We start from the raw sequence: 24,403 nt of genomic DNA on the forward strand, positions 1-24,403 counted from the left end.
CATTCACTGTTAGCAAGGCACCGAGCTAATCTGGTGCTGCAGCGGTCACTACTGTACATCGTGTTTGTTAGAAGGGAATGTCTAAACGTGGCAAAGAATATGGTCTGTTATACTGTACAATTCTGATATCAGAGAGCAAATCAGGAAATGGGTTTTTTCCTTTAAAAAACAAAAAAAACATTCCCTGACAGTGTTTTTATGTTGCGTCTTTCTTGGTTGAATATGAAGAAACAAATCTGGAAAAAAACTTTACCGCTAGAAAATACATTGACCGATTGATTGAAGGAAATAATTTGTCAAATAAATTCAAAATGCGTTTGACTAAACGTTCTCTATCATTTGTTTATGTCAGGTTTCGTCCTCCATATGAGTAAAGAAAAGAACATGATGTTGTAGCATTAGAAAGGATCCTCTAGTGAAGGCAAACCAACAAGCTGTCAGCACTGAAAAGAAGCTCGTTCATCATTATACAGTACATAAGACACACTGCCAGGACAACACTTAAAACCAGATCTCTCTCTCTCTCACACACACACACACACACACACACACACACACACACGCACACGCACGCAGGCACCCCTCCCTTTTTAAAATCTATGGAAACCACCAGCATCCAAAAAGTGCCATTATTGTATTATCTCCACATGACAAACAAACAACTTATGTTCTTGTGGTTCTCATAATGTCTATATTTTTGTCCCGCTAAGATAACTTAACTATCTCATTATTTCAAGATAACAAATGTTGCTTACTCTCTCCTGGTGCCTCTTTCTCTCAGAAAGGTGAGGAGGAATGACTTTGTGGATAGACTGAAGTACGGAAGACCTTTGCCCTGTGATAATCAACAACAAAAACAATTCATGTTCTATATAGCCAAATGTATTATTAATTCAAAGCCTGTTTTCAGGCTTAAAATTGGCTAGCTAGAACTGTTTGTTATCTGGAGATGAGATAATTAAGTCCTAATCACAAGATAATTTAATATCTTAAAAGGAAATAGATACATACAGTATATTATAATAATGATAACAAGCCTTAAAAACATATTAGCAACCACAGCAGCTCTCTGCTTTCATACAAAGTACCCCGTGGGTTCGCTTTAACCAACCTTTGTTTGCTTTTAGACAGTTCACTTTCTACCTTCTAAAATAACTCTGAATTAATAGAAACTTATCATTATGGCGACTCCACTTTTGAGTCATGCAATCCACTTTAACTATTTAGTACTTTCAGAATGACAGTTTTTTAAAGTTTTCTGTTTAGCCGCTTCAGTGTATCGAGTTACAAACCGCAGGGATCCAGAGATATTATTTATCTGTAATCTGGGCCATCTTTTTTGTTTTCTTTTTTTTGGGGAGAGATGTGCCCTATACGTCTACAAACATCAACTTGATTACAGTGGGGTTCTATTTTACTTTTGGAGGGAACATGCTCTGCAGTCAGGACAACATGCCAGCTACACAGAGAATGAACATGATGCAACCGATCCTGCCATGTCACACATTGAACGCTTTAATCCCCTAAAACCACAGGAAGGAATTTCAATGGCCATGTACCAATTGCATAACTTAACCACCAACTGTACCTATGTTTTAATGCGATACGACTTTGATTTCAATGCTAATAAATGCAAAACAACCTGTAGTTTCAGCAGCAGATGCTCTTCAATGGTGGTCTATCAAACTAAAAAACTGTTCCCAGTCCTATTCTTCACACTGGCAGGGCCCAAAATATCAGAGAGAACATTCCAAATGGCTCAAAAGGTTCTCACTGCATTGGTTTTTATGCTGGTCCACATCTCAACAACATCAAAATGGCATCTCAAGTAGTATTTTGCTATTGTATTTCACTATACTATCTGATAGACTCACAGCTATTGCCTGCTCTAACTCTCCAAGTGTTCAACTGTTAGCAACAGAAGCAGTATTGCATTCTCCTACAGTGTAACTGAGATCTGATCCCAGCAGCACCATCAGAATCTGCTCCGCTTATGATGGTGAGGGTCGTCACCCAAATGAAATCCTAAATCTATGCTACAGAAAAGCTGGCCTTGCTCAAAGTGACTTTCAAATAGCAAAATAGTTTGGGAATGTGAAGCACCAGTTTTTGAAACTAGCAGCCAGATATCATCTGCACACCACCCACACAAACCTACCACCTTTCCACACAATCAGGTGATTTAGAAAATTGGACCTCTGTATCTACACCTCATTATAAGAGAATCCAGAATGCTTAGTACAAAATATCAATGAAGTGGATGCGGACGTTGATCAGCTATCAGCATGCAATAAGCTAAATGGTGAGAAGATTTATACATGGCCCAGGGTATGGGTCAGCAGCTTTCAGCAGTCTGTGTGCAGTGGACTCCCCTCCAACCTGGTGCGATGTCCCGGGCATTTAGAAGCCCATACACCATCACCATCTGACCACTATCCATAATTAGCTTGCTGACACAGGCAACAAGCACAATCTGCGCTGCGGGTCTGCTGATCGTTGTGTTAGTACAATCCCAAAAAGTCCCGGAAAACATAGAACATTAAAAGGAATTCATTTTTACAGCATTAGTTGGCATCATGAACCTCTTGACTACTCGCGCTGTTGATTAAAAACAAACCTGAATGTGATTTTTTTTGGACTTTTAAAGGAGGAAAAATAGCTAGGTAGTCAAAACAAATGAACCAACAAAAAAAAAAAAAAAAAAAAAAAAGAAGGTACAATTTGGGACCGTATTGGCTCTGTTGCAGCGTTTATTTTGAAATCTGGGCCATTCGGGCCCTGGTGATGATAGAAGTGGGCTCAGAGCCGGTGTCGGGAGTCATGGCTGTAGCTGCCCGGCGAACTGCGATTGCGATGTGGCTTGTATGCATCCTGATAGGGGTCCTGGTAGTCCTGGTAGGGGTCTTGCTGCTCTCGGCTATGCTGCGAGCCAGAAGACATGCGGTTTCGTCCCTTGTGCGCCCGCTCGTTGTGGTAATTTTCGTCTGAGGTCATCAGGTTGCGTCGTTCGTTCGGGGTAGAGTGGTCTCCCGTGTGGTTGCTCTGTCGTATTCTTTGGGTCTGCAAATCACATGAACATACCAAGGACACAGGTGAGGCTGGAGACAAAGGACTGGACATCAATGCATTGTAATCAATGCATTTCATTTAATACCCCATAATATCAACCACCTAAATACATTTTATTTGCCCAGATGAAATCATATGTAATGTTGCTAATCTTGAGGCCGACAGGCAACAGGGTTACTTTTTCTATCAAGGTAAAATTACAGTGGTAACAGCCGGAGACAGAAATTATAGCAAAAGCAAATGTGTCCTTAAAAAGCAAAAATTCCCATGAAATTGAAAATACCCTACACAGTCAATCTACCCACTGTGTTCCTTACATTTGATGACATTCATAGCAAAACATTCATTGTATGTATTGCATTGAAAAATGATTGCAGTTACCCTGGGTTTCTCGCTTACCTTTATCATCTCCTCAGACAGTGTAGACAGCAATAACAAAACCATAAACATTCCCATAAGGGACCTTGGGACCAGTGGCTGTGTACCTGCAGTCCAGAGATGCTGGTGGGGTAGGGGGTGAGGGTGGTGGGGCCCAGGTTGCGCCCCAGCAGGGGGTTCAGAGGCGTCGCCATCGAGGTATGGGTTGCTTTCCAGTAGGCCTCTAGGTATTCAGCGAGATGCTCACAGGCGTCCTCCAGCTGGTTCTCGTCCAGGATGATGTCAAACATTTCCTGTTAGCAGCAGATGGTCAAAGGGGGGGAAGGCAGGTATGAAGTTACTGATGGATATGAAATGGAACATCAATGATCTCCACACTGACAATGAATGGGAGTTCCTGTTGTGTTTCTGTGTGAAGACAAGTATAATATCAGTATTTTATTCTACATGAATGAGTTAGTGTGAACATATAATGCAAATACAGAAAAAATAAAATAGTGTGGCCAGGTTGGCTCAGTGGGTACTTACTAATAATAATAATAATAATAATAATAATAATAACAACTGTTTATTGATCCTCATAGGGAAATTACAATTTACACTCTGCTTTGTTAGCAATCACTACACAAAGGCCTGACATACACACACATGCTCTGAATCTCATTTGAGCTCAGGAGGCCCTTGTCTTTGAGAGCAGAAACTTAGTGAATCAGAAACTTGAATTTTTTTAACATAAAAACAATAAATGTGGGAGGTCAAAAAGCCATTACAAGCCAGTATTTAAGGATGGCCACTTACTGGTGGACACTGCGCCAATTTGTCAGCTGCCACAAGCTGGACATTCAGGTGTTTGCTCTGGGACTTCCCTCTGGACTTGACTAGCCTCTGCAGAACCTGCATGACGGGGTGGGAAAGTACAAGTTACACTGAACCAAAAGCATCGCAGCTGTAGGGCCACTTGTTTCAGGTCAGTGAGTACTCATCATTTCTAGTTCATAATGAGCAATGAGAGATATTTTTTATAAAGTGAGACATAAAACAACTGAGGATGTTATTGTGTATGCGGAGCTTTAATGGTGCTAGTCAAATGTTTGTCACAGAAATAAGTAACCTTTTTTATGTTTATTATCTTTTTTCTAGTCTCTTTAATTTGTATAGGTCCAAAATAAAGTGAACTGACGAATTATGCCTTTAATCCCTACTATATTGCATTTTTGTTTGAATAGGCTGACATAATTTATGCCTGTTCAGACATTATGCATGCTAATGTTTCAGCACCATTATTGGTAAATGTCCACATGGCTCCTGAGAAAAAAATGCAAGTTTCAGTTGTATCTTTTAAAAAAATAGATTTGCACATTAAAGCAAAAATAATTTGCATGCTAGGAGCTATGTGGTGAAACAAGTGTGTAAGTCACCTGACCAGGATGTTACTGCATTTAAACCAGTGCACCATTTCAATCAAACTTTGAAGACACATCTTTACTGATCTGTGGTTCTATTTGGGAGGTTGTCTTGTGTAGTCTGGTCATTGCTGTAGTCCCAGTGTAGAGGGAAGAAGTGCAGCAGACGTTCTCTTTCATGCAAAGGTGCAGATTACCACTGACTCCACACGCCAAGTTAGAAATAGCCTTGCATCTTAGTCTGTGGCTTTAAAGTACAGAATGTCATGCTGGTTGTAAAGAACACTGTGCTTGTGCTAAGCTGCTACACAGGTGGAGGGTAAAAATTAACCTAATATGAGAACCGTTACCTTTGACATGTCTAGTTTTTCTTGTCGTTTGTCTCCACCAACTGAATGACACTGTAGGACAGTAGCTGTGGAGAATATATCACATGCTTCATTTTCTTATGCTGAGTTTGGTTTTGTCCAGTCTTGGCATAATGATTAGGCTGATTGGTCCATGTAACCCATTAAATAAAAAGGGTTATCAGAGTAATCGGATAAAAACAGAGGTTCCTTCAGTATTTGCCATCAAAAATAAATTTCAGGTAAACTTGCTCCCTGAGCTTGTCATCAAGAGTTGAACTGATCTGAGATGTGTTTTCTAGGTGTTTGGCTATGTCCTCCCAACACTCAGTACCTTTGGCGAGGAGACTTTAACATGAACAATTATGGGGGCCAGGGAGGTCTTGAGGAGCTGGGCCGGGTGGTTGATGGTGTCAGCGTCCAGCACCACCAGCTGCAGAGAACGGGCCAACTCAAAGATCCTCTCTATCTCACTTTGCACCTCAGCTGATGGGACAAAATATAATTTAAATAAACAATACGCATTTAGATGTGCATAGTTCTCTGTAAACAATGGAAATTAGTCATTCACTAATTCAGTACTCACCTTAGAAATTCTTAAAGCTTTCTAAAAGTTCTTTCAACTTCACTGTTCAAGATTATACATTATTTCTATTATCATAGTCATTTTTTTTGGTTTGTTTTTTTAAATGAGATAAGTTGGTTGAATTAGCTCCTTTGTTAAGTCTCTACACATGTGCAATTTATATGAAAAAGTGACAAGGTTTTCCATTTAAAAGCAGACTTAACTGAACGCAGAGATTTCTTACCTAAGCTGGAGCGAGTGTTGGATCTTTCAATGATGGCCCTCTTACTGGGATTGTTGAGAACCGACCTCTTGGCTAATGATATATCTGCTGTGACTCGTGTGATAGATATCCTGTAAAATGGTTAGAAAGAGTAAACACTTTTAAACCTAAAAACTAAGATGAATTAGTCGATTCTAAGTGGTGTGCAGAGAAAATGTATTTTGTCTAAATAACTGATTAATTCAGTGACGCAGGCTATCAAGTAGCCTAGACTTGAAGATTTCCTTGTAGTTGTCCAATATTTTGTCAAACATTTCTTGAAGAATTTCCGTATAATAAATTGTTTTTTTTCCCCATAATATTCATCTTCATGTTAAATCAATACATTATAGTCGCTAGCTCTTTTCTAAATATCTGCTATTTAATATTTGTCTGGACAATCCTCTAAGGTCCCTAAGCTTATCTTACTTAAAGATGGCAGGATATGTGAGCTTAGATGACAAATTCAGTGGATGCAGCACAATTGCAACAGTAACAATTCTCAAAACGTAACTGACACTTTTGCCTGAATTCAAAAGAAGATATTATGATCTGTAATTTTTTTCTGCTTCCTGAAAAACAGTGAATGTAATTTAAACTTGCTAAAATGCAATGGTGAGATGCATCATTCTGCTTACTTTGGCCAAACTATCACACACATAATCAATACAGGGCCTAATCAACACATCTGTCTTACCTGCCATCAAATCTGTGCTTGAGGAAGTCAAACAGTGCTTTCTGCATCATGTCTGTAACCTGCATAGAAAAAAAGAGGACAGTTTGGCAAATGAAGTAAAAAAGGCGGGTATTGTTTTAAATGTTTTTTTTTGTTATTTCTGTGATAAGGGGTTGTTTTATGTCTATACAGTAGAACGGCATTAACATTTTTTTTAATTGGTGCTACATGACCAGAGAAAACAGAAAAAGAAGCTGCGATATTCCCTTTTGTTTAAAAGGTAGAAAACCAACTACCAGAATGCACTGTGATGCACCCCGCCAAAGAACACTCCCACTGGTGGGTGACTTAGTGCAAGCACATCCAGCTTCTCCGTATTGACACAGAATGGCGGCCGGCTAGTAACAATCTTGTATAACAGTTAAACGCTAAGCTAAAATATGTTTCTGAAAACCTTTTAGGCTTAACTAGGCAATACAGTATTAGACTCTTGGTTTATATTTTCTCAGCACTGTCTAGTTTTACAGTTTAACCTGAGAATGTGCTGAGTTTGAGAAAGAAGGAGAGGGGCGACTCTCTTGAATACTTTACTTGAGTTATGACCAAAGCATTTTGTGAGTTCGGTTCATCCTTGAGTGGATTTTTTTGCCAAATTATGAGAAATTCCCTCCAGGGGGTCCTGATATAATGCGTTAACAAGAATGGGACGGACGGACATCCCGAAAACAGAATGCCTCTAGTCACAGCGGTCGCGGAACCATGAAAAACATTTGACATTTGTAGCAGCCAAACTGAATTGTTGGACTGAACGCATATACTGTCATGCAATAGGTGGGTGTGGAAATATGTGTCTGTCCATGTCAGGAATGTGATAATCGGTCCCCAGATCCCAGTCTTCTGCCTAATGCATGCTGGGAGAGGCTCAGTCCTAAATTTATGATAAGCACCCATCAATGAGGCCAATCCATGAGAACAAGACAGATAGCATTTTGTCTGCTGCTAAAAACAACATAATGACATATATTATGATGCGTTGTTAGTAAACAGGATGGATGTGAGGTCATTAACTTAATAGTTGACATAGGATGTGACCAGTAAATTTACTATTGTGTTTTAAATGTATCAACTTTATTGATATCGATCTGTACAAGCAGAGGACAATTGAAATAACTAGGCACTACTAAAAATGTAAAAGCTCACATTTATTCATTACAGCAGCAGCATTTTCTGTCTAAAAGTAGGATGTAGAGGAGAAACGTTTAAAAGCTGCACTAATCATTTTTATTTTAACAATGCATTGTGTGTGACGGTAAAGGTGTCGCTTATAGTGACAAACCAACAGTGAATATCAATCAAATCTGCAGTTCCCCTCAGCTCTCTGGAGCATTGTAGCGTTACGATCATAGTTTTGGTTTTACAGGCCACAACTTGAGTTCAAGTCCCCTCCACATTCCACATCTCCAAGTTTAGAAATCCTAAATCTAACCTGTCTGCATCAGTTTCATCCTTCATCATCTGTGTACACCATGACAATTATGTTACTGGCTATTGGTCCTCATACTTAAGAATTCCTTGTACACAACACATTAATAAACAGTAGTGGAAGCAATGAGATCAAATGTGCCAATTACACAACATATTTTCATCTGACCTCTTAAAAAGTACTTGTTAGGTTGGCTGCAATCTGGATGTTACGTTGGCGCTGACACACTCAAATTTAACAGCGCCAACAGCAAGCTATTTTGGGAGACTCAGGGAAAGATGTCCAGGACTCATCTCCTTTCAGTAATATTGTCCTTTTTGCACTAGTAAACATCACATGTAATCATCTCTGTTGGGTGTCATTCAGTGGTGCTGATTATAGTGCTTGAATGAAGGCCCATATAATCAGTGAAAAAAGTAAAAGGATATTTTGTCCGTCTTTTGGTTGTCTGTCCAACCATAAGGATCGGCAGCTTACCTCATAACCCTTGAGCGAGGGTCCCACCAGCACTACAGGCCTCATGGAGGGAACCACATCATATGGGGGGATGTGCTCCGTCTGTTAACGCAAACATATGTTAACCAGCAGCAGTACATTCATCACAAACATTGAACCAGAATATTCAGAGCAGACAGCTGTAATGGACGGCTGAGTCAGCTGACCTTGAACTACAATCAGATGGTGTATTGCCACATTAAAGCATGTAGCAAATTAAAATGTAACTACTCAAAATGTAATAAAATTAAAAAAATATATATATAATTATTTAAAAAAATATATATGTTTGAGGTTATTCGTTCCTGCAAAATGTCAGACTATTTTGACTGATATGGTTACTCTTTTCCTGATAATGTAGCACATAGTTATATACGTACATTATAATTGACTTCATTAACATAAATTGTTCTATTTAAAAAAGGAACACGTTATTACATTTTGACAGACAAATACATTTTGTTTACATTTACTTCATGGATGGAGGATATAATGGCTACTCTATTGTAAAACAGTCACTAAAACTACACTCTTACCAAATAACACAATAGCAGACCAAGTATCACGATAAGAAGTAGCACAACAACACTGTACCACCCTGGAGACTATGTATACTTTTAAGACCTAATGTGAAATGCAATCACTACTGGATATTTAATGTAGAAATACTAACATAATAATGTTAAATACCACTAAACTTACAACACTGGAATATTTTACTTTATCTGAATTTCCTCTTTGAAATTTACAGTGGGTTAGTTATGTAATTTCAAACATTAGATTTTATGCATCTTTTCTAGTGTTCACAATATTCAGATCAATTTAATCCAACCAAAAACATCTCAACTCAAGGTCCACTTATAAGCTTTAGGTCAGTGCTCAGTTGTCATGGAGATAGCTCAGTGCAGTATACAATATATACTGCGCCATCTTCATAACTAATATAGTTTTGCCTAAGTTGCTTGACTAAAAGTAACCTTGCATTTATCAATTAAGGTATAGGGTAATCCATAATTAGGTAGAAAATGTGCAGGTTTAATTTTTTACCAGTTTGACTTGATTTTATTTGTCTGGACTTCAATTTTTAGATCCAAAAAAATCTTGAATTAACAATTTAATTTTTTTTTTTTTTAATTAGAATTGTTATTGGGCACCTGAATTTTCAATCTGAATCATAACCACATACATTCAGACAGATGTTTTAGTGAAATATTTCTATGCTGTAAATTGACTGGTATTTCAGGTTCAAGATTAGTATTTAGTAGTGGCTGCATTTCACAATTAACTATTAAGTTGCTTCCTCAGCTTCCATTGTAGCTGAAGGTATCTTCATTCTCGTGAAAAATCTACTAAGACAATAATCCATTTTGATTATAATGACTCCATGGTTTTTCTTCTAGCAAAATCCTGGGGAGATTTTTTTCTTACTGCTGGCAAGGCTCAAACAATAGCAAACATCTCAGTATAGAGAGTGGTATGGATCTTTTCCTCACTCTTGGCAAGAAAGTGAATTTGTTCATTTCCCAATGTGTCAAACTATTCCTTTAATATTGCATTTTAGTCTGGTACCCTCTACATTTGGGCTGAAAAACCCCAAAACACCATCTAATATGATAAATGTGTGAAAGAAATTGTAAACTATCTACTGCTTTCCCCTAGAACTTGGAAAGGAAGTTACAGTTTTAACCCTTGGCACTACAGTTCTTTGGCATCAAAGGAATGGTGATGACAGTGTATACTTCAGTAGGGCTGAGGTATTATGTGCACTTGGATGTGACATGAGATTGTAACTTCCTGCCAGTGCTACTGGTTCCTGTCATTTTATGATGGCAGCAACAAGAGTCTAGTGGATGGTAAATGAGGGGGTTTTACCGTCACCAACTTACCACTTTCTGTTTCTGCTTTCCTGTAGGAGGGGAGAGAAGACTGTTGTCAGTAGCTGCTGCTAGTGGCAGCATCACCATAATATCTTGTTCAAACATGCTTCACATAATTCATCATAATTCTTAGAAAATGAAACCTAACAAGGACAACCGGCATGATAACATTTAAAAAGTATTTCTATTGTCCTAAGGTCATATTCACAAAGTCACAAGAGTGCAGTTCAGGGGGGGTTCATAGGCTTGTCGTTGGGTTCACACTGTGGTAAGGCCCAGTCTGAGAACGCCTGCAGTCCTCAACTGGAGGAAGAGGAGGATCATGGGAAAATGTACCAACAACTCTACGCAGTGAACTTATGCTCTATGTAGCGACATGGGAAGGGTTTAGCGTCTTATTCTCTCTATGTAGTTGCGGTTCAGGAAGCTTGGCTCTAAGCTGGCAGCTGGCTATTAACTGCCCTCTCCCCCTGACCAATGTCCTCACCTGCCGAGGATATGAGAGGTCGGATAGAGGCAGAAACCTCATCCTCTACACTGGAAGAAGAGTTCCCTCCAGACTTACTGGAAAAGACAAGAGGGGATAAAGAAAGACAGAAACACACCAGGGCATTAATGTGGAAAACATAAAAATAAAGGCTTAACTTCAGAGGTGAGGTCCAAAACCTGGGGAATTTTCCCATCTAATTCATTGTAATTACTATTGAGTTATTACATCTTCCAATTGGCATCACAAATTGTAGGGTTGTTAACACAGGCAGCAAATCAACCGTCAACAGTTCATGGTCATCAAAAGTACAGGTATGTAACTGACAACATTTGAAAGCCTTTAGCTTGTGAATAAGGAGTATCCTGCATGGTTCATGTGTATTTATGACAGGCTGGCTTTACAAAGGATGAGAAAATGTGAGCAGCATGCAGTGAAAAGGCCAGATGTATGTAAAGTTGAACACACAAGTAATCCATGCTAATACACAACCTAAAGCATCAGTGAGCTAAAACATCAGTCTAGTAGACCAGAGGTGGGTGCTGCATCTTTGAAAACAGTTGCATTTGCAGTCAGTAATAGGTAGGTGCATAAGTAATGAATGAATCTGTTTAGGGCTCAACTATGAGCTGAAAACATGGTTTCATCAAACCATACTGAGTCTGACTATATTTGGATGAGTTGTTCTTTTATGACAGGTAACACAAAAATTTCACACAAAGAAAACTGGAGATGAAAATAAAAAAGAAAACACATTTTTATTTATAGAGCGCTTTTAAAGTTCTTAAGAAAAGTTTTAACGCAACAATGTGGATAATCAGGGTATAAGTAAATTTCAAAAAAGGGGGGGGAAAAAAATCTAATAATAATAATATAATAGTCTTTTTTGTTTTCCCCACTCCCTTTTGCATTTACTTGTTTCCATTTGCAATTTTACTTTTTCAATGGCAACTCCAAATTTTATCTTAAGGGGCTTTTCCATTTATTTATTTATTTTTATTTCAGATTTCCCATCTTTGGATGCAGCATACCTCACGTAGGGCTTCTGTTTTTCAGTTACAGTGAAAATGTAGTCCTGGTTAATGTGGTTCAAATGCCTCTTCTTGTCTGCGAGGCTTGGTGACAAAAAAATCACAGAAGTCAAGCTAGGGATTCGCTGAAGCCCCCCGGTCTGGTAAGATTAGTAATAAACAACCAGGCTTGAGGAAGTGCATTTGAGTTATAGTACGCACTCTGGATGACAGAACCTTGCAGACACATTAAACACACACACACGCACACATTGAAACTAGGAGGCCGATTGGGCCGCTAATTACAGCTATTATAACGATTCCACTGGACGGCATGAGTAGAAGTGATGGAGTAAATAAGGAGCAGACGTGGGTCAAAGTAGAATTCAAAATAATTTAAAGAGATCTACATAATCTGAATCTATTTCCTTTTATCGAGGACATACTGGACAGAATCTTTGCTACTGCATCTGATTAAATCATCTTTATTGTCTGTAGTCCAAACCAGTCTGCTCAGGAGCTGTATTGACAGACATCAACAGCCTCCATAGTGTTTGTTCTGCTTCAAAATGTATAAAAAGAAAATTGAGAAATTAATACAATTTGGATGTAGCAGCAAAAACTGGCATTCTGTCTGTGAACCATAGTGGCTTACCATTTCTTAAACTCAACAATTCGTACACAAAATCAAGGCCATAGCCAGCATTTTTAGAAATGACTGAGGTCATGAATCAAAATTTCCTCAGTTGGTTAATTGATCAATCATTCTATAAAATGTCAGATAATCGTGAAAAATGGTAGAAAAAAATATTTTAAGTTTCTGCTGATCGACTAATTGTTAGACACCTAGTTAGTGTGTTTTGCTTAAAATGGTCAAAAGAAGAAAAGAAATTGAGCCTGATAAATATCAGAATATCAAATAATCATCTTTTTTGCCATTTCTATTTAACATTAGAAAATAAACTCCAAATTTTCAGAAAACATTACTGAGGGCATGACCTCTGTGCACCCAATGGTTGCTAAGGCCCTGAACAAAATCAACCAGTAAGTGGCAAGTTTGACTATTTCCAATATCAGACAGTCAAAACACCTCCAACACACATAATTGAATAACAGAATCATAAATTTAGATAATGAGATCAAGTGGTGTTAATACCATTAGCTGCAGTAACGAGCAAAGCTTGCATTCAGAAGTTGTTTGAACATACATTAAGTTTCAGCATGGAAATGAAAATAAAGGCAGTGAAAGGAATGGTTGGAGGATATTTATGGCCAACTTTGGCAGCCAGAGAGTTGTTCTTTAAGGGCTGTTCATAAGCAAGCAAACTAAAAATGTGTCTTTTTCATAGAAAAGAAAACTAATGGTAATCTATTTCCTTCCTTTCTGTGATTTGAACTATGATTGATGTTTTTCACATATAAAAAAAACAACTATTAACCAATTCCTTTTCATGGAAAATATCAAAGTTTGTAAATAGCTCAAGTGTCTTTTATAGTTTGTTGTACAGTTGTCAGTATATCACACTCCCAATTACTTTAAATAATAACGTGCAGCAATTACCTCTAATACTTATATTTTTGTTTAACTGTTGTGTGACCATATGTGGGACAAACAAGGAGACAGAATTGTTTTTTTCTGCTACTTACCCTTGGACTCGTCCTCTCTTTTGCTCCTGCTGGAGCCGGATGTTCTCGAGCTTCAGAGGGCTGGGGATGAAGCCGATCTCACAGCCCTCTTTCACCAACCGACCGATCCACCAGTCATTGTTGAACTTCTGAACACCATCAAATAATTAAGCGGAACAAACACACAAGGGAAATCCTTTAAATCCATAACTTCACGGTTCACAGATTTTTTTGTGTGAAACATTCACACAGTAGTATTTACAGCAGGCGTCATGATTAATTAACAAGTACACATGTACCTCTTTTATGTGGAGGAAATCCTTAGCGTCAAAGGAGATGGCTGTGGCTGGTACTGGAACATCCTCATCCAGTGCGCCACAATAGCTGACGTTGGTCCTTACAGCAAAGGCCACAGGTTTAGTCTGGAGGACAGAAACACACTCAGTGAGTGATGAAGAAAACACATGCACCTACTTAGAATATCTACCAGCCAGCTCTATTTAATATTTCCAGACTTTAAGGACTGCAAAAAAACTCCAGTATGGTCAACAGAAAAACAAGTCGGTGTATATAAACATAGCAGCAGATTCATGTGGCTAAGTTTTGTCACAGGTGGGCCACCTTGGCTCTCTCCAGTTGAGTGGTGGCCTGCTGCTCCCTCTCCTGGCGGCTCTGTCCCGGTCCTTGGCTCTGACTTGGGCTCTGGCTCTGGACCTGGGCCTGCACCTCCCGCTCCTCCTCCAGAGAGACATCAGAGTCTGATGGTCTGCTAGTATATGAATCAGCTGAGCCCTGCAAACAAATATCACGCAGTAGGTCACTGGAACTGCATACAGTAGCTGGGATATATTATGCGAGCTGCCTCATCTTCGGCTACTGTTAATCTATAGACTTGATTATGTTAAGATCTTGTGGGTGGTATTTGAAGCATTTGGTCACCAACAAAGTCTGTCTCAAGACATTTAACCATTGTTTCAGAGACCAGACTCAAGTAGTACATCCCTGCTAAAGGCAGTGCTCTGCTCCTAATAGTGTTGATTCAGCGAGACACTGTTCCAATATCAAAGACTCAAGAGTCGGAAGAAGTGTGGACAAGTCTGAAAAGACAAAAGCACATAATCTCTAACATTAAAAAGAAGAATGTACTGTAGCTTCATCCCAGTGACAGCTGAAGAGCCAGAGAAGTGGAAAGCATAATGAGGTCCACTTAAGAAAGATAGTCTTTATGGGACCATTGACTGTCCTAAGTTTTGGGGCTCACATCAACGTGCCAAGTCCAGACTGGTGGCTTGGCACTCTGAATACAGAAAAGGTGAAATGGATGATGTATAAAAGAGCTGACTGCCAGGAGCATCTCAGACAAAGTGGAATTTCTATTCCTGTGCCGTCAGCAGTTTGTATGACCAAACACAGGCAATCTCACACTTCCAGACAATTCTGGATAATGATGAGTCTGGTCACTGCTCCCAGAAAAGGCCAGACTTATTTCTGCATGTTTTGATCCAGGATGTTTAATTTTAAACTTTTTTTTTTTTTTTTTTAACAATCATTCCATATGCACATGAAACGTGACACTGAACCACACAGTGAACAATATTCATGCCTTGTGCATAATTTCCACACATTCCATTGTTCCTAACCACTGAGACTTAAGTGTATGTCTGCATCAACGTCCTTTTAAGTTCATTTATATATGGAGGACCATTTCTGTCAGGAAAAAGGAAAAAACATGGATGATAAAAAATAAAACTATGCATGGCAAGTCAAAATTATGAGATGCAAGTCAAAATTGTGGAATAGTATTTCAAAAGGTATCATATAAAGAACCCCGTCAAAATGTAGATATACAGGGCAGCCTCTAGCTCACCCAGTAAGAACGTGCACCCCATGTAGGCTGAGGCCTTTGCAGCGGCCCGGATATGATTCCGATGTCTATTTACTGTCACTCTAAAATAAAAAATAAATAAAAAGTAGAAATACTACTTTAATTTAAAATTGTGAAATAAAGCAAAATTATGCCATAATAAGTCAAAGATTTTACCCGGTACTTTACTGTCTGACTTGAGTCTAAATTTAGTAATTATTTTAATTTTATTGCATTCCTAAGTTTCCAAAAATTAATGGGTTTTAGAGGACCTTTGCTAACCAAAGCCGACAGTAATTCCTGGGCTACTGACGAGTAGGTGCAGGTGAGTAGGCAGCATGTTACGAAAGTGTTCATATCAATTATACTGTATATACGGGAGAGAAATTTGTTTGAAATGTAATCTGTGGTGAAATCTCTTATTGCCATGTTCAGGTACACTGACATGTAAACCCACAGAAACAGCTTTAGATGCCAGAAAGTTGGATTTGAAATTGTTTCTTTGCTGTCTATTTTCTTGCATACTTTCAGGGTTTTTCATTATCAATTTAGTGCCTTGAGACATGCTATACTTGCAGAAGTTCATCCTGCCACACAGTGCAAAGTCCAGTAATCAAACTTTTTTTTTGTTGGGACATGGCTGGGCCGAGTGCTTCCTCTGCTGTGTCAGTCCAAACAATCAGCCACTAATGATTCAATTAAGGAAGACCATTCGTCTCAAGAAGATCAATCAAGCTAGTCATCACAGCTAAGCACTTTTCGGGGTTTTTACAAGCTGGCACCAGCAAGGTCTGACTTCAGCACACTCGTCTGGATTGTGTGCATTCAATCACAAAGTGGCACGTTTGGGGAACTTAAATTGTTTCTTAATTTGAAAATATTAAGCTTACTGGGTCGATTTACAAGAATGACCAGATTACAGAGTGACATATTTATCACCAATAGGTAAACAGTCAAATGTTTCTGCTGGAGTATTTTATTGTTTTAATAAAGAGGGCCTTCCACCATTTTCCACATCACGATCAGTCAAGAGAAGTACTACTATAGGCTATGGAAACAGTTGTATTATGTCTTCTGTGGCTAACCCCTGATAATGGCATAGTGATGTCATCAGGGTTATCTAAGCTTGAGATAAAAAAAAAATTAACAAAAAGCCTTCCAAACAAACTGGGGATATGGAGTTCCAAAGATGTGGGTATTTACCAGGCAAGGAGGGTTTATACATATACTGAGTCGCATGATGTGAACTGTAGGATTCAATGTCTTTGTTTTAACCCATATTAGAGACTAAAGTGAAACATCTTGGCCTCTGCTGCTTTCAATGTGCCTAGTCTTTCTTAAATCCGTCAATTGCAGGTCCACCAACTTTACAGAAATGGAACACTAAATTTCTGGATTACTACCTATACAGTCACACACGTATTTCTTAATACAACAGATTCCCATTTGTGAAATTATATACACACACGCAAGTATAAAAAGTGTTACTACAAATTACCCTACAATAGTGACATGTATTTTACCCTAAGAACATCTTGACTTTTTTTTAATCCTTCAATCCAACACTAAAAACTCATAAAAACAGAATTTCATGCATGTGTGTAGAAGATTTTAGGTTACACTGTAGCATCTGAGCTCTTATCCAATGAAGAAGCATCAGCATGTGACTCATCAACATCAGAATCCACTTAATGACATCACGATGCATGTTTCACCGAGCCTCGGCTGAGTCTATACATCACGCAGTCGCAGGGTCAGATAAAAAAAACTCTGCTGCATTTTTTTATAAGTGATAAATACAGAAATGTGACACAAGATATTTGATCATTTAATGTGGAAATGTAATGGGCCTTAGGGGAGAAATGGGTAATTAACATCTTTCCATCTTGCTCTTTGAGTCACAGCTTGGTCCATCTCTGAGAGGTACAGAGTGTGATGAACACTAAATGGCTGCCCCTGGCTCTGATGGTCTCCTGATGTCTGTTCTTACAGGCTTATAGGCATATATCAGCCACATATATAGAACCACACATCACACGCACATACAGAGGCATATATTCATAATTGTGTAAATGTCACACGTCAGAAGCCATCTGCCTAATGTTCACCCCCCTTCTCACACACAACCAACACCCACCCACCCCCTTCCAACCAAGCATAGCCTACAATCACGCTATGCTGTACCGTTGGCTAACCCATCAAAAGGCCTGTGTGTGTGTGGTGTGTGTGTGTGTGTGTGTGTGTGTGTGTGTGTGTGTGGTGTGTGTGTGTGTGTGTGTGTGTGTGTGTGTGTGTGTGTGTGTGTGTGTGTGGTGTGTGTGTGTGTACAGCTGAGCTACTATCATCAATAAACATAGCAAGAAAGAGATTCATACACACACATCCAAACACTCACCGCCTCAGAGTCTTCAAATCCATGCAGGTACAAATTGTCATACATGGAGGTTTGATATTCCAACGAGAGCCTCTAGAAGAATGAGGGGGAAAATGAGAGTGGAGGCGAAGGAGAAAGGAGGGGGCACCACAGAGAAAGAAAAAAAGGATGGATGGAGGGATGACGACAATCCCTTTTCTCCACAGCAAAGAATAATAATAAATAAATAAAAAAAATCTCCCCTCCAGTTGGATCTCGCCTGGTCCTCCGGAGGCCCGTCGCTTGATTGATGCAGCTTCACCCTGATCTTACAGTACTGCTAGCCGGCTCACATTATAGGATGGAGAGGCTCTCCCTAAAAGTAGCCCAATCCTGGCATTTCATTTCATCAGGCTTCCAGGCGCTCGCACACACACACACAGACACACATATACACAACGAGCAGCAGAGGCGGCAGCAGCAGAGCAGTGGATCCTTCCTCAATATCTAAGCCTGATGACAGAGCCAATGTGCAAGGAGCTGATTGGCTGGCTGGCTGGCCACTCAGCTTGGATGAGCGCTCTCCTTGATTCTTTTTCTTTTTAGTGCGGTGAGGTAGCGGGGCTCGGGGGAGGGGGAAGAGGAGTGAAAGAGGGGAGCAGCATCCTCCATTTCCCTGTTAAAGATCATCTTCACTCTGCTTAGTTATTCTCTAGAACAAAAAAAAAAAACATTCAATTTGGTTCTGATCATAAAAGAGGTCCAAAGAATTGTCACACACACACACGCACGCACGCACGACATTTTGGTCCAGGGCCGTAGCCAGGACTTTAGAAACACTAAGACCTGTCTCTTGTTTGTGAGCTGCAGACATAGTTCTTGCTGTTATGTCTCCCTCCTTCCTGTATTTCCTCTCTTTGTTTTGGAGTAAAACATTTGATAGAAAAGAAGGATCGTGGAAAAGGTGCACTGTGCCTTCTTTGGTATGTGTGGTGTACTTTTCTGTATATTCTCATGTAGACCAATGTTTTGTTTAACAGTTTAAATATAAAAAAAATACATGAAAAGAAATTCTAAGATCTACTTCCCCCAGTGCACCCCACCTAAATGTTTTATTATTTGGATTTATCATATTCCATTTATCAAACTATTCTGGAAGAGAAATACTGAATCCTGCAAAGTGCTGGGTATCAAACCTTGATACATCATCAACTTTCAAAAGCTAATCAGAATCACAAAACCTTTCTAATTTTAGGCTAGATTTTTATTCAGGCAAACCTTTTTGCTTTTAATACTGACTTTATTTTGTTTAATGAAGAAAAGGTTTAAAAAAATAAAATACCCAAAAAATTAAGTATTGTAGAGGCACCAATATTGATAATCAGTGTTAGCCTTTTATTAATTTCAATATTGTTGGCTTTAAGGCAATTCAAGTTAAGTATATCTAAACCTAGTGAAATAAGCCTGTAAAATAACAAACACGTGACCACCCAGGTGATGTTCAAATTGCTTCTTCTTTTTGTATTTTAAAATCAGACTAACAGACCAGAACTCTAGGACATTGGATTCAAAATAATAAATAAAATAGAAAAGCATCAGATTCCCACATTTGAAAAGGAATCAGCGAATGTTTTGGGATTTTTGCTTGGTAAGGGACTTACGTTTCTTATATCCAAATGACTGAGAAGTAAAATCGTATCATAATTTGTCACAGCATAAAATCTCAAATAGACTGTTTGTTTTGTTATGTATGATAACAGAGGACTAAAACAGAATACAGTTGTGGTGGGAAGATTTCTTCATGGGGATTATTAAATAATTTGTGTCAATTTAAGGGAAGATTGCTAAAAAAAATGGTAGGACTCAAGATATTATTTGCAGCCAGGGGAAAAACATATTTGCTTGACCCGAGCAGCACAAGCTATAATGTCACAGCAGAAAACAATACAAGCATAATAAACAATGAGAGTGACTAAATGATAAACCTCTGCATATTGCACAATTGCAAATATCAGGCAAATATACAGTACCATCAAACAGGCAACCACAGCAGTAACTTATATCTGCTCAAGACCATCCTAATACTCACTAATGTAAATTAGTATCCGCTAAAACTTGTTTAAAGAACTAAAAAAAAAAAAAAAGAATGGAACCTTCTGAAACTGCCAAGAGTAAACACACTACCACACTACTATAAAAAAAAAATGAAAACACAGCACTCACCTTCTGTTAACAAATTCTTATCAAAACCTGTGAAAAATGGCCATTAAAACCTGTAAATATATGTCACTTGGTAATGTCAAGCACTGTACGCCACATCAGCTGACACTTGCAGAGTCTCCATATGAGCTGGGCATTTGAAATAAAACACACTAACACACACACACTACTAAGAAAAGTGATGTTCCTAGTGAGACGTTGGAATTCCAACATTGTTTTAAAGGTTATATAAATATGTTGGGTTGTTTTTCCAAATTAAAAAAGAAATACATCCAGGCAAAAAATGTACATATGACTTAACTCTAATGCAAATAATTCTGTTCTACTGAATTCTACTGTTCAGAGTGAGGCCCATTTATAGGGATGGGTACTAAATTGCCTCAAAAGTATCCAGTATCATCCAATATCCAATTTCAAGCTCATCAGCGTCAGTGAGCCAATCAAAATGCAGCATGCTTCTACCAAGCTCTAATAATGCTTGTGATTGGCTGTCTAACGCTACATGTCGTAGGGACAGTAAGGAAAAACTCTGTTATGCACAGGGCATCACGTAGTAGGAGCTAAAATATAAAAAAAAACTGTGCCGTAACGTTTTGTATGTCTTTTTGTTTTATAAAATTGGTATCGGAAAAGAGTTTAAATCATTTAGGAATCTATATCAAAGTAATGGTATTGGTACTGTTGTCAAACAATTATGAAAGATACCCAGCCCTACCCATTTATCAAGAAAAAAAAGTCATGCTTAGTGTGAGAAATCTTTTGGCTTGCAGTCTTCTTTGTTACCTTTTACTTGCACATTGTTACCTTCTACTGACAGCAACTTACTGCCCTCTGCAGTCTGCATCATGTCACCCCAGTGACTTTGTCATGCACGTGCACTCTGATGCTTGTCCTGGTGGACAACGCATTCAGCTCTAAAACACGCTGATCTAAAACATGGCCGCACAGCGCTACAAGTTGCCACAAATTCCACAGAATGCCTTTGACCATAAACAATGTGCAAAAAAAAAGGTAAGCTATACTGTAAGTGACTGAGTTGATAAACTTACTATGTTAACATGGACTTATCATTCTACTCTCATGATTATCACTAGTGTTTTTAGGCAGTGTCGTACACTCTCCTCAATGAAGTTACCAGCCAAACTGTGGAAACACTTTCAGGTCTCCCAGCATTACTGTGGTGATCAATACAAGTCATATTTATTTGTTTTAAAGTATTTAAAAACCTTGTTACCATTTCAGTAAAACCACCATGTGATGCAATATACAATATGTATTAATCTTGAAATTGAAGCTATGAATGTATCAGATTTCACAAGTGACAGTAACAGTCCCTGTTTTCTATTTTAAATCCCAGGTCTTTCTTCGTTTTTCAGTACCTGTCTGAGGATGAAACTGGTAGAGGTGGTGCTGCCATCAGACCTCTTGAGTCGGCTCCTCCTGGAATAAGTCCCTCGATTTACCTGTATGGGAAAGAAAAGCAAAAGCTAAACGATCCATAAAACTTTTTATCTACATGTGTCTGAAGTTTTCTTCATGGGCATCTATTACATCTGTATGTTTGCTAATATGTCAGTGAAATATTCAATAAAGCCTCATCAAGCTAATACGGTACATGAAGCAAGGTGACATGCATGCACACCACTTAAAACATTTGGCTGATGAAACAGTACAATAAGGTCAACTTTACAAGAAAATATGTAAGTTTGAATGCCACAGTAACACGACCAAATGTGGCTTTACTGGATGTGTTTTCATTATATATTTGCCTTGCCTACTTGCTTTTCTCCTTACCTCCTGACTTCCTCTCTCTTTTTCCTCTTCCAAAAAGTCCAAATATAACCAGCAGAGTTCATCTCCAGGGAGCTAAATTAATTATCTGCCAGTGACTTGCCCCATTTCTATTCAAATCTCCAGAGTCAATGACAATGTCACTGTTAAAAAGAAAACCTACTTCCCTGAATTTGTAAAACAGGGCCATTAATGTGGGTCAACATGTCTTTTCTGTCTCTCTCAATTCAAGCCAACAGCCAAACGCCAAGAAGAGATATGAGGGATAAAAGTTGGCTAGATCTATAATATATTCTATTATTAACATCAGACTGTAGCCTTCAATCACCAACTATGCTGAAGAAAACAGAGTTATCAGTTGTCGAATGTACATTAAGACACATTCTTACAGTTTAACACATTATACACCTAAAACAACATTTAAAACTTTAAAGAAAATGTTCATTTAATCTCCTATAATTGATATAAATTGTAGTCAATCTAGCAGCATATCATTTCAATAAAATGTTAAACTTTTGGTCACTGAAGCCCACCATGGTGCTTTATCAGAGGCAAGAGACTGTGACTGTAACAGTTTTTTGCTTATTAAAATAAATGCTGCATAGAGTGTGAGCCCAGGACTGGCTAAGAGCTTTGTATAGACCTAAAAAAAACTGAAGTAAATGTATTTCAGCTAGATGAATGTATGATTAAAGATAATAAAAACATCCTACAAGGTTAGTACAGTATAGTGCGCGACAGTATGCCTTTAAAAACTTTAAGTGGAATCATATGTTGCAGGCCTTTTTCTAGAAATATTTTCTAACTGAAGGAGTAATGTTGACTAAATCAAACTTCTGTGTATATTTTAGTACTAAAGAATAAGACGGACTTTCTTCTGAGTCATTTTTTCAACCAATAACATGACACCACTCAAAATTAAATCATAAGAAGCTCCATTTCAGAAAATGAAGAAAACGAACAAGATGCAGAAAGAGGCCTTCTGAATGACAAAAATGAATCACAATGAAAGTCTGATGCCTCCTTTTTATCATCTTGCTCTTCTAGAATACAATAAGCAAGAGACAATGAAACAGTTTAGAAAGAATTTATATCCCTATGATATGTAATACTTCCCTACACACTTCAACAACTACATGAAAACATTAAATACATATATTTATAAGGCAAATCCAAGCACTTTAACAGAACTGAGGAGACTTCGTGCACTTGAATTATTGTTTTTAAATTGTTAGTGTTTTAAAAATACGTATACGTATTGCTATATCATTAGGTGGACCTATCAGTAAATTAAAGTTAATATTTTCCTCTCTGCTCAACCATGCACGGTTCACACCACCAATGTAACAGAAGTTATGACTTTATTTCTTTTCAATATGAAAAGGTTTCTGAACCAACTCCAGCGCGAGCTAACAGTCAGGAAAAGTTGTTTCAATAAAACATGGCGTCTTTTTTGGCTACTAACGTTTTAGTAAACGATGTCAAACTTAAAAGGTTTTACCCAATACTTCTCTTCGTATTGTATATGTCAAATACACGACTAGACAGTGCTCATTTAGGAGTCTTTAAGTATTTTCTTTTATGTATTTCCTGTCGACAAGCAGGGAAACTGATACATTTTTTAAAGTAGGCTACTTAGCCTAGAAGGTTAGGTTATGTAGCTAGAAATTACCCACCTGAAAGATGGGCGCTTGGATGCCCTCGCCAATCTTGTTCCGTATGTAAATGTGTCGGGACATTTCGGCCAGGACATCGGTCCAGAGGGCTGGCTGCTCCGGTCCAGTCCAGCGGAGGGGTGGCGGGTTCCGGGCTGCGTGCTCCAGCTTCAAGCTACACAGCAGAACATGAGCGCTCGAGAACCTGTCCGCCTCGAGACAGGTGTAACGTTTGTTCTTGGCGGCGGGCGCTGGGAGGTTGGTCGTGCACACTACCACTACCGCTCGAGCCACTCAAAACCAGGTGCGCCTGAGTGATGGACGGAACTATTTTAGTAAACTGGGGGGGTTAAATTAGCATTGGGATTGGGTAAACTGCCTTAAAGAAGTACAATGTAACTAATTTAGACACAGAGAGGTTTTTTGTAGACTGAAACCAGCAACATGGAGTGATTAATGATACACACTTTAGTAAAATTTAGTGTAACAGTAAAAACGTTACCATTTAATGTGGTACAATGGTACAAGTCAGGCTCATGTTTTGCAGTAGGTGTGTCTTGATTATGGTTATGACCCCTTAAAATGGAAGGGGGAAAAAAGGTTACAGATTTTTGAGTAGAAGTCAACCAAAAAGTAAAGTATTTGTCTGAGTCATTTTTGAGGGCTGGTGGAGGCAATATTATCCAGTCCCTAATTCACAAGAAATCAATAGTATCTATGTTTAATTTTGCTTTCCTTATGTGTGCTGTTTTGCTGCATTTTCCTGCATCCTCTTATATTTATATTGCAAACCCATGGGGCATCAGTCATTTCTGCAGAAGTCAACCTCCTTAAGCCAGCCT

The 24,403-nt window shown here is 38.6% G+C and overlaps 1 protein-coding gene across 5 annotated transcripts; it reads right to left on the reverse strand.

Moving 5' to 3' along the window:
* LOC116673752 (voltage-dependent L-type calcium channel subunit beta-4) lies at positions 1–23,852 on the reverse strand. 5 transcript variants are annotated; one of them, XM_032506004.1, is made up of 15 exons: positions 23,583–23,852; positions 21,495–21,578; positions 14,300–14,470; positions 13,978–14,100; positions 13,700–13,827; positions 11,043–11,119; positions 10,565–10,584; positions 8,661–8,741; positions 6,722–6,780; positions 6,007–6,116; positions 5,532–5,683; positions 4,246–4,341; positions 3,555–3,740; positions 569–3,060; positions 1–521 (listed from the first exon to the last, which is right to left on the reverse strand). In XM_032506004.1, exons 1-14 carry the CDS (start codon positions 23,643–23,645, stop codon positions 2,800–2,802), a joined length of 1,611 nt encoding a protein of 536 aa, XP_032361895.1. In that variant the 5' UTR covers positions 23,646–23,852; the 3' UTR covers positions 1–521; positions 569–2,799. The 5 variants fall into 5 exon arrangements, with proteins under 5 accessions (XP_032361895.1, XP_032361893.1, XP_032361894.1 ...); XM_032506002.1 differs by having other exon boundaries at positions 569–3,063; positions 23,583–23,850; XM_032506003.1 differs by having other exon boundaries at positions 1–3,063; positions 23,583–23,850.
* Between the last annotated feature and the right edge of the window lie 551 nt (positions 23,853–24,403).

The sequence above is a fragment of the Etheostoma spectabile genome, chromosome 24 (assembly GCF_008692095.1).
Source record: "Etheostoma spectabile isolate EspeVRDwgs_2016 chromosome 24, UIUC_Espe_1.0, whole genome shotgun sequence".
NCBI lineage: Eukaryota > Metazoa > Chordata > Actinopteri > Perciformes > Percidae > Etheostoma > Etheostoma spectabile.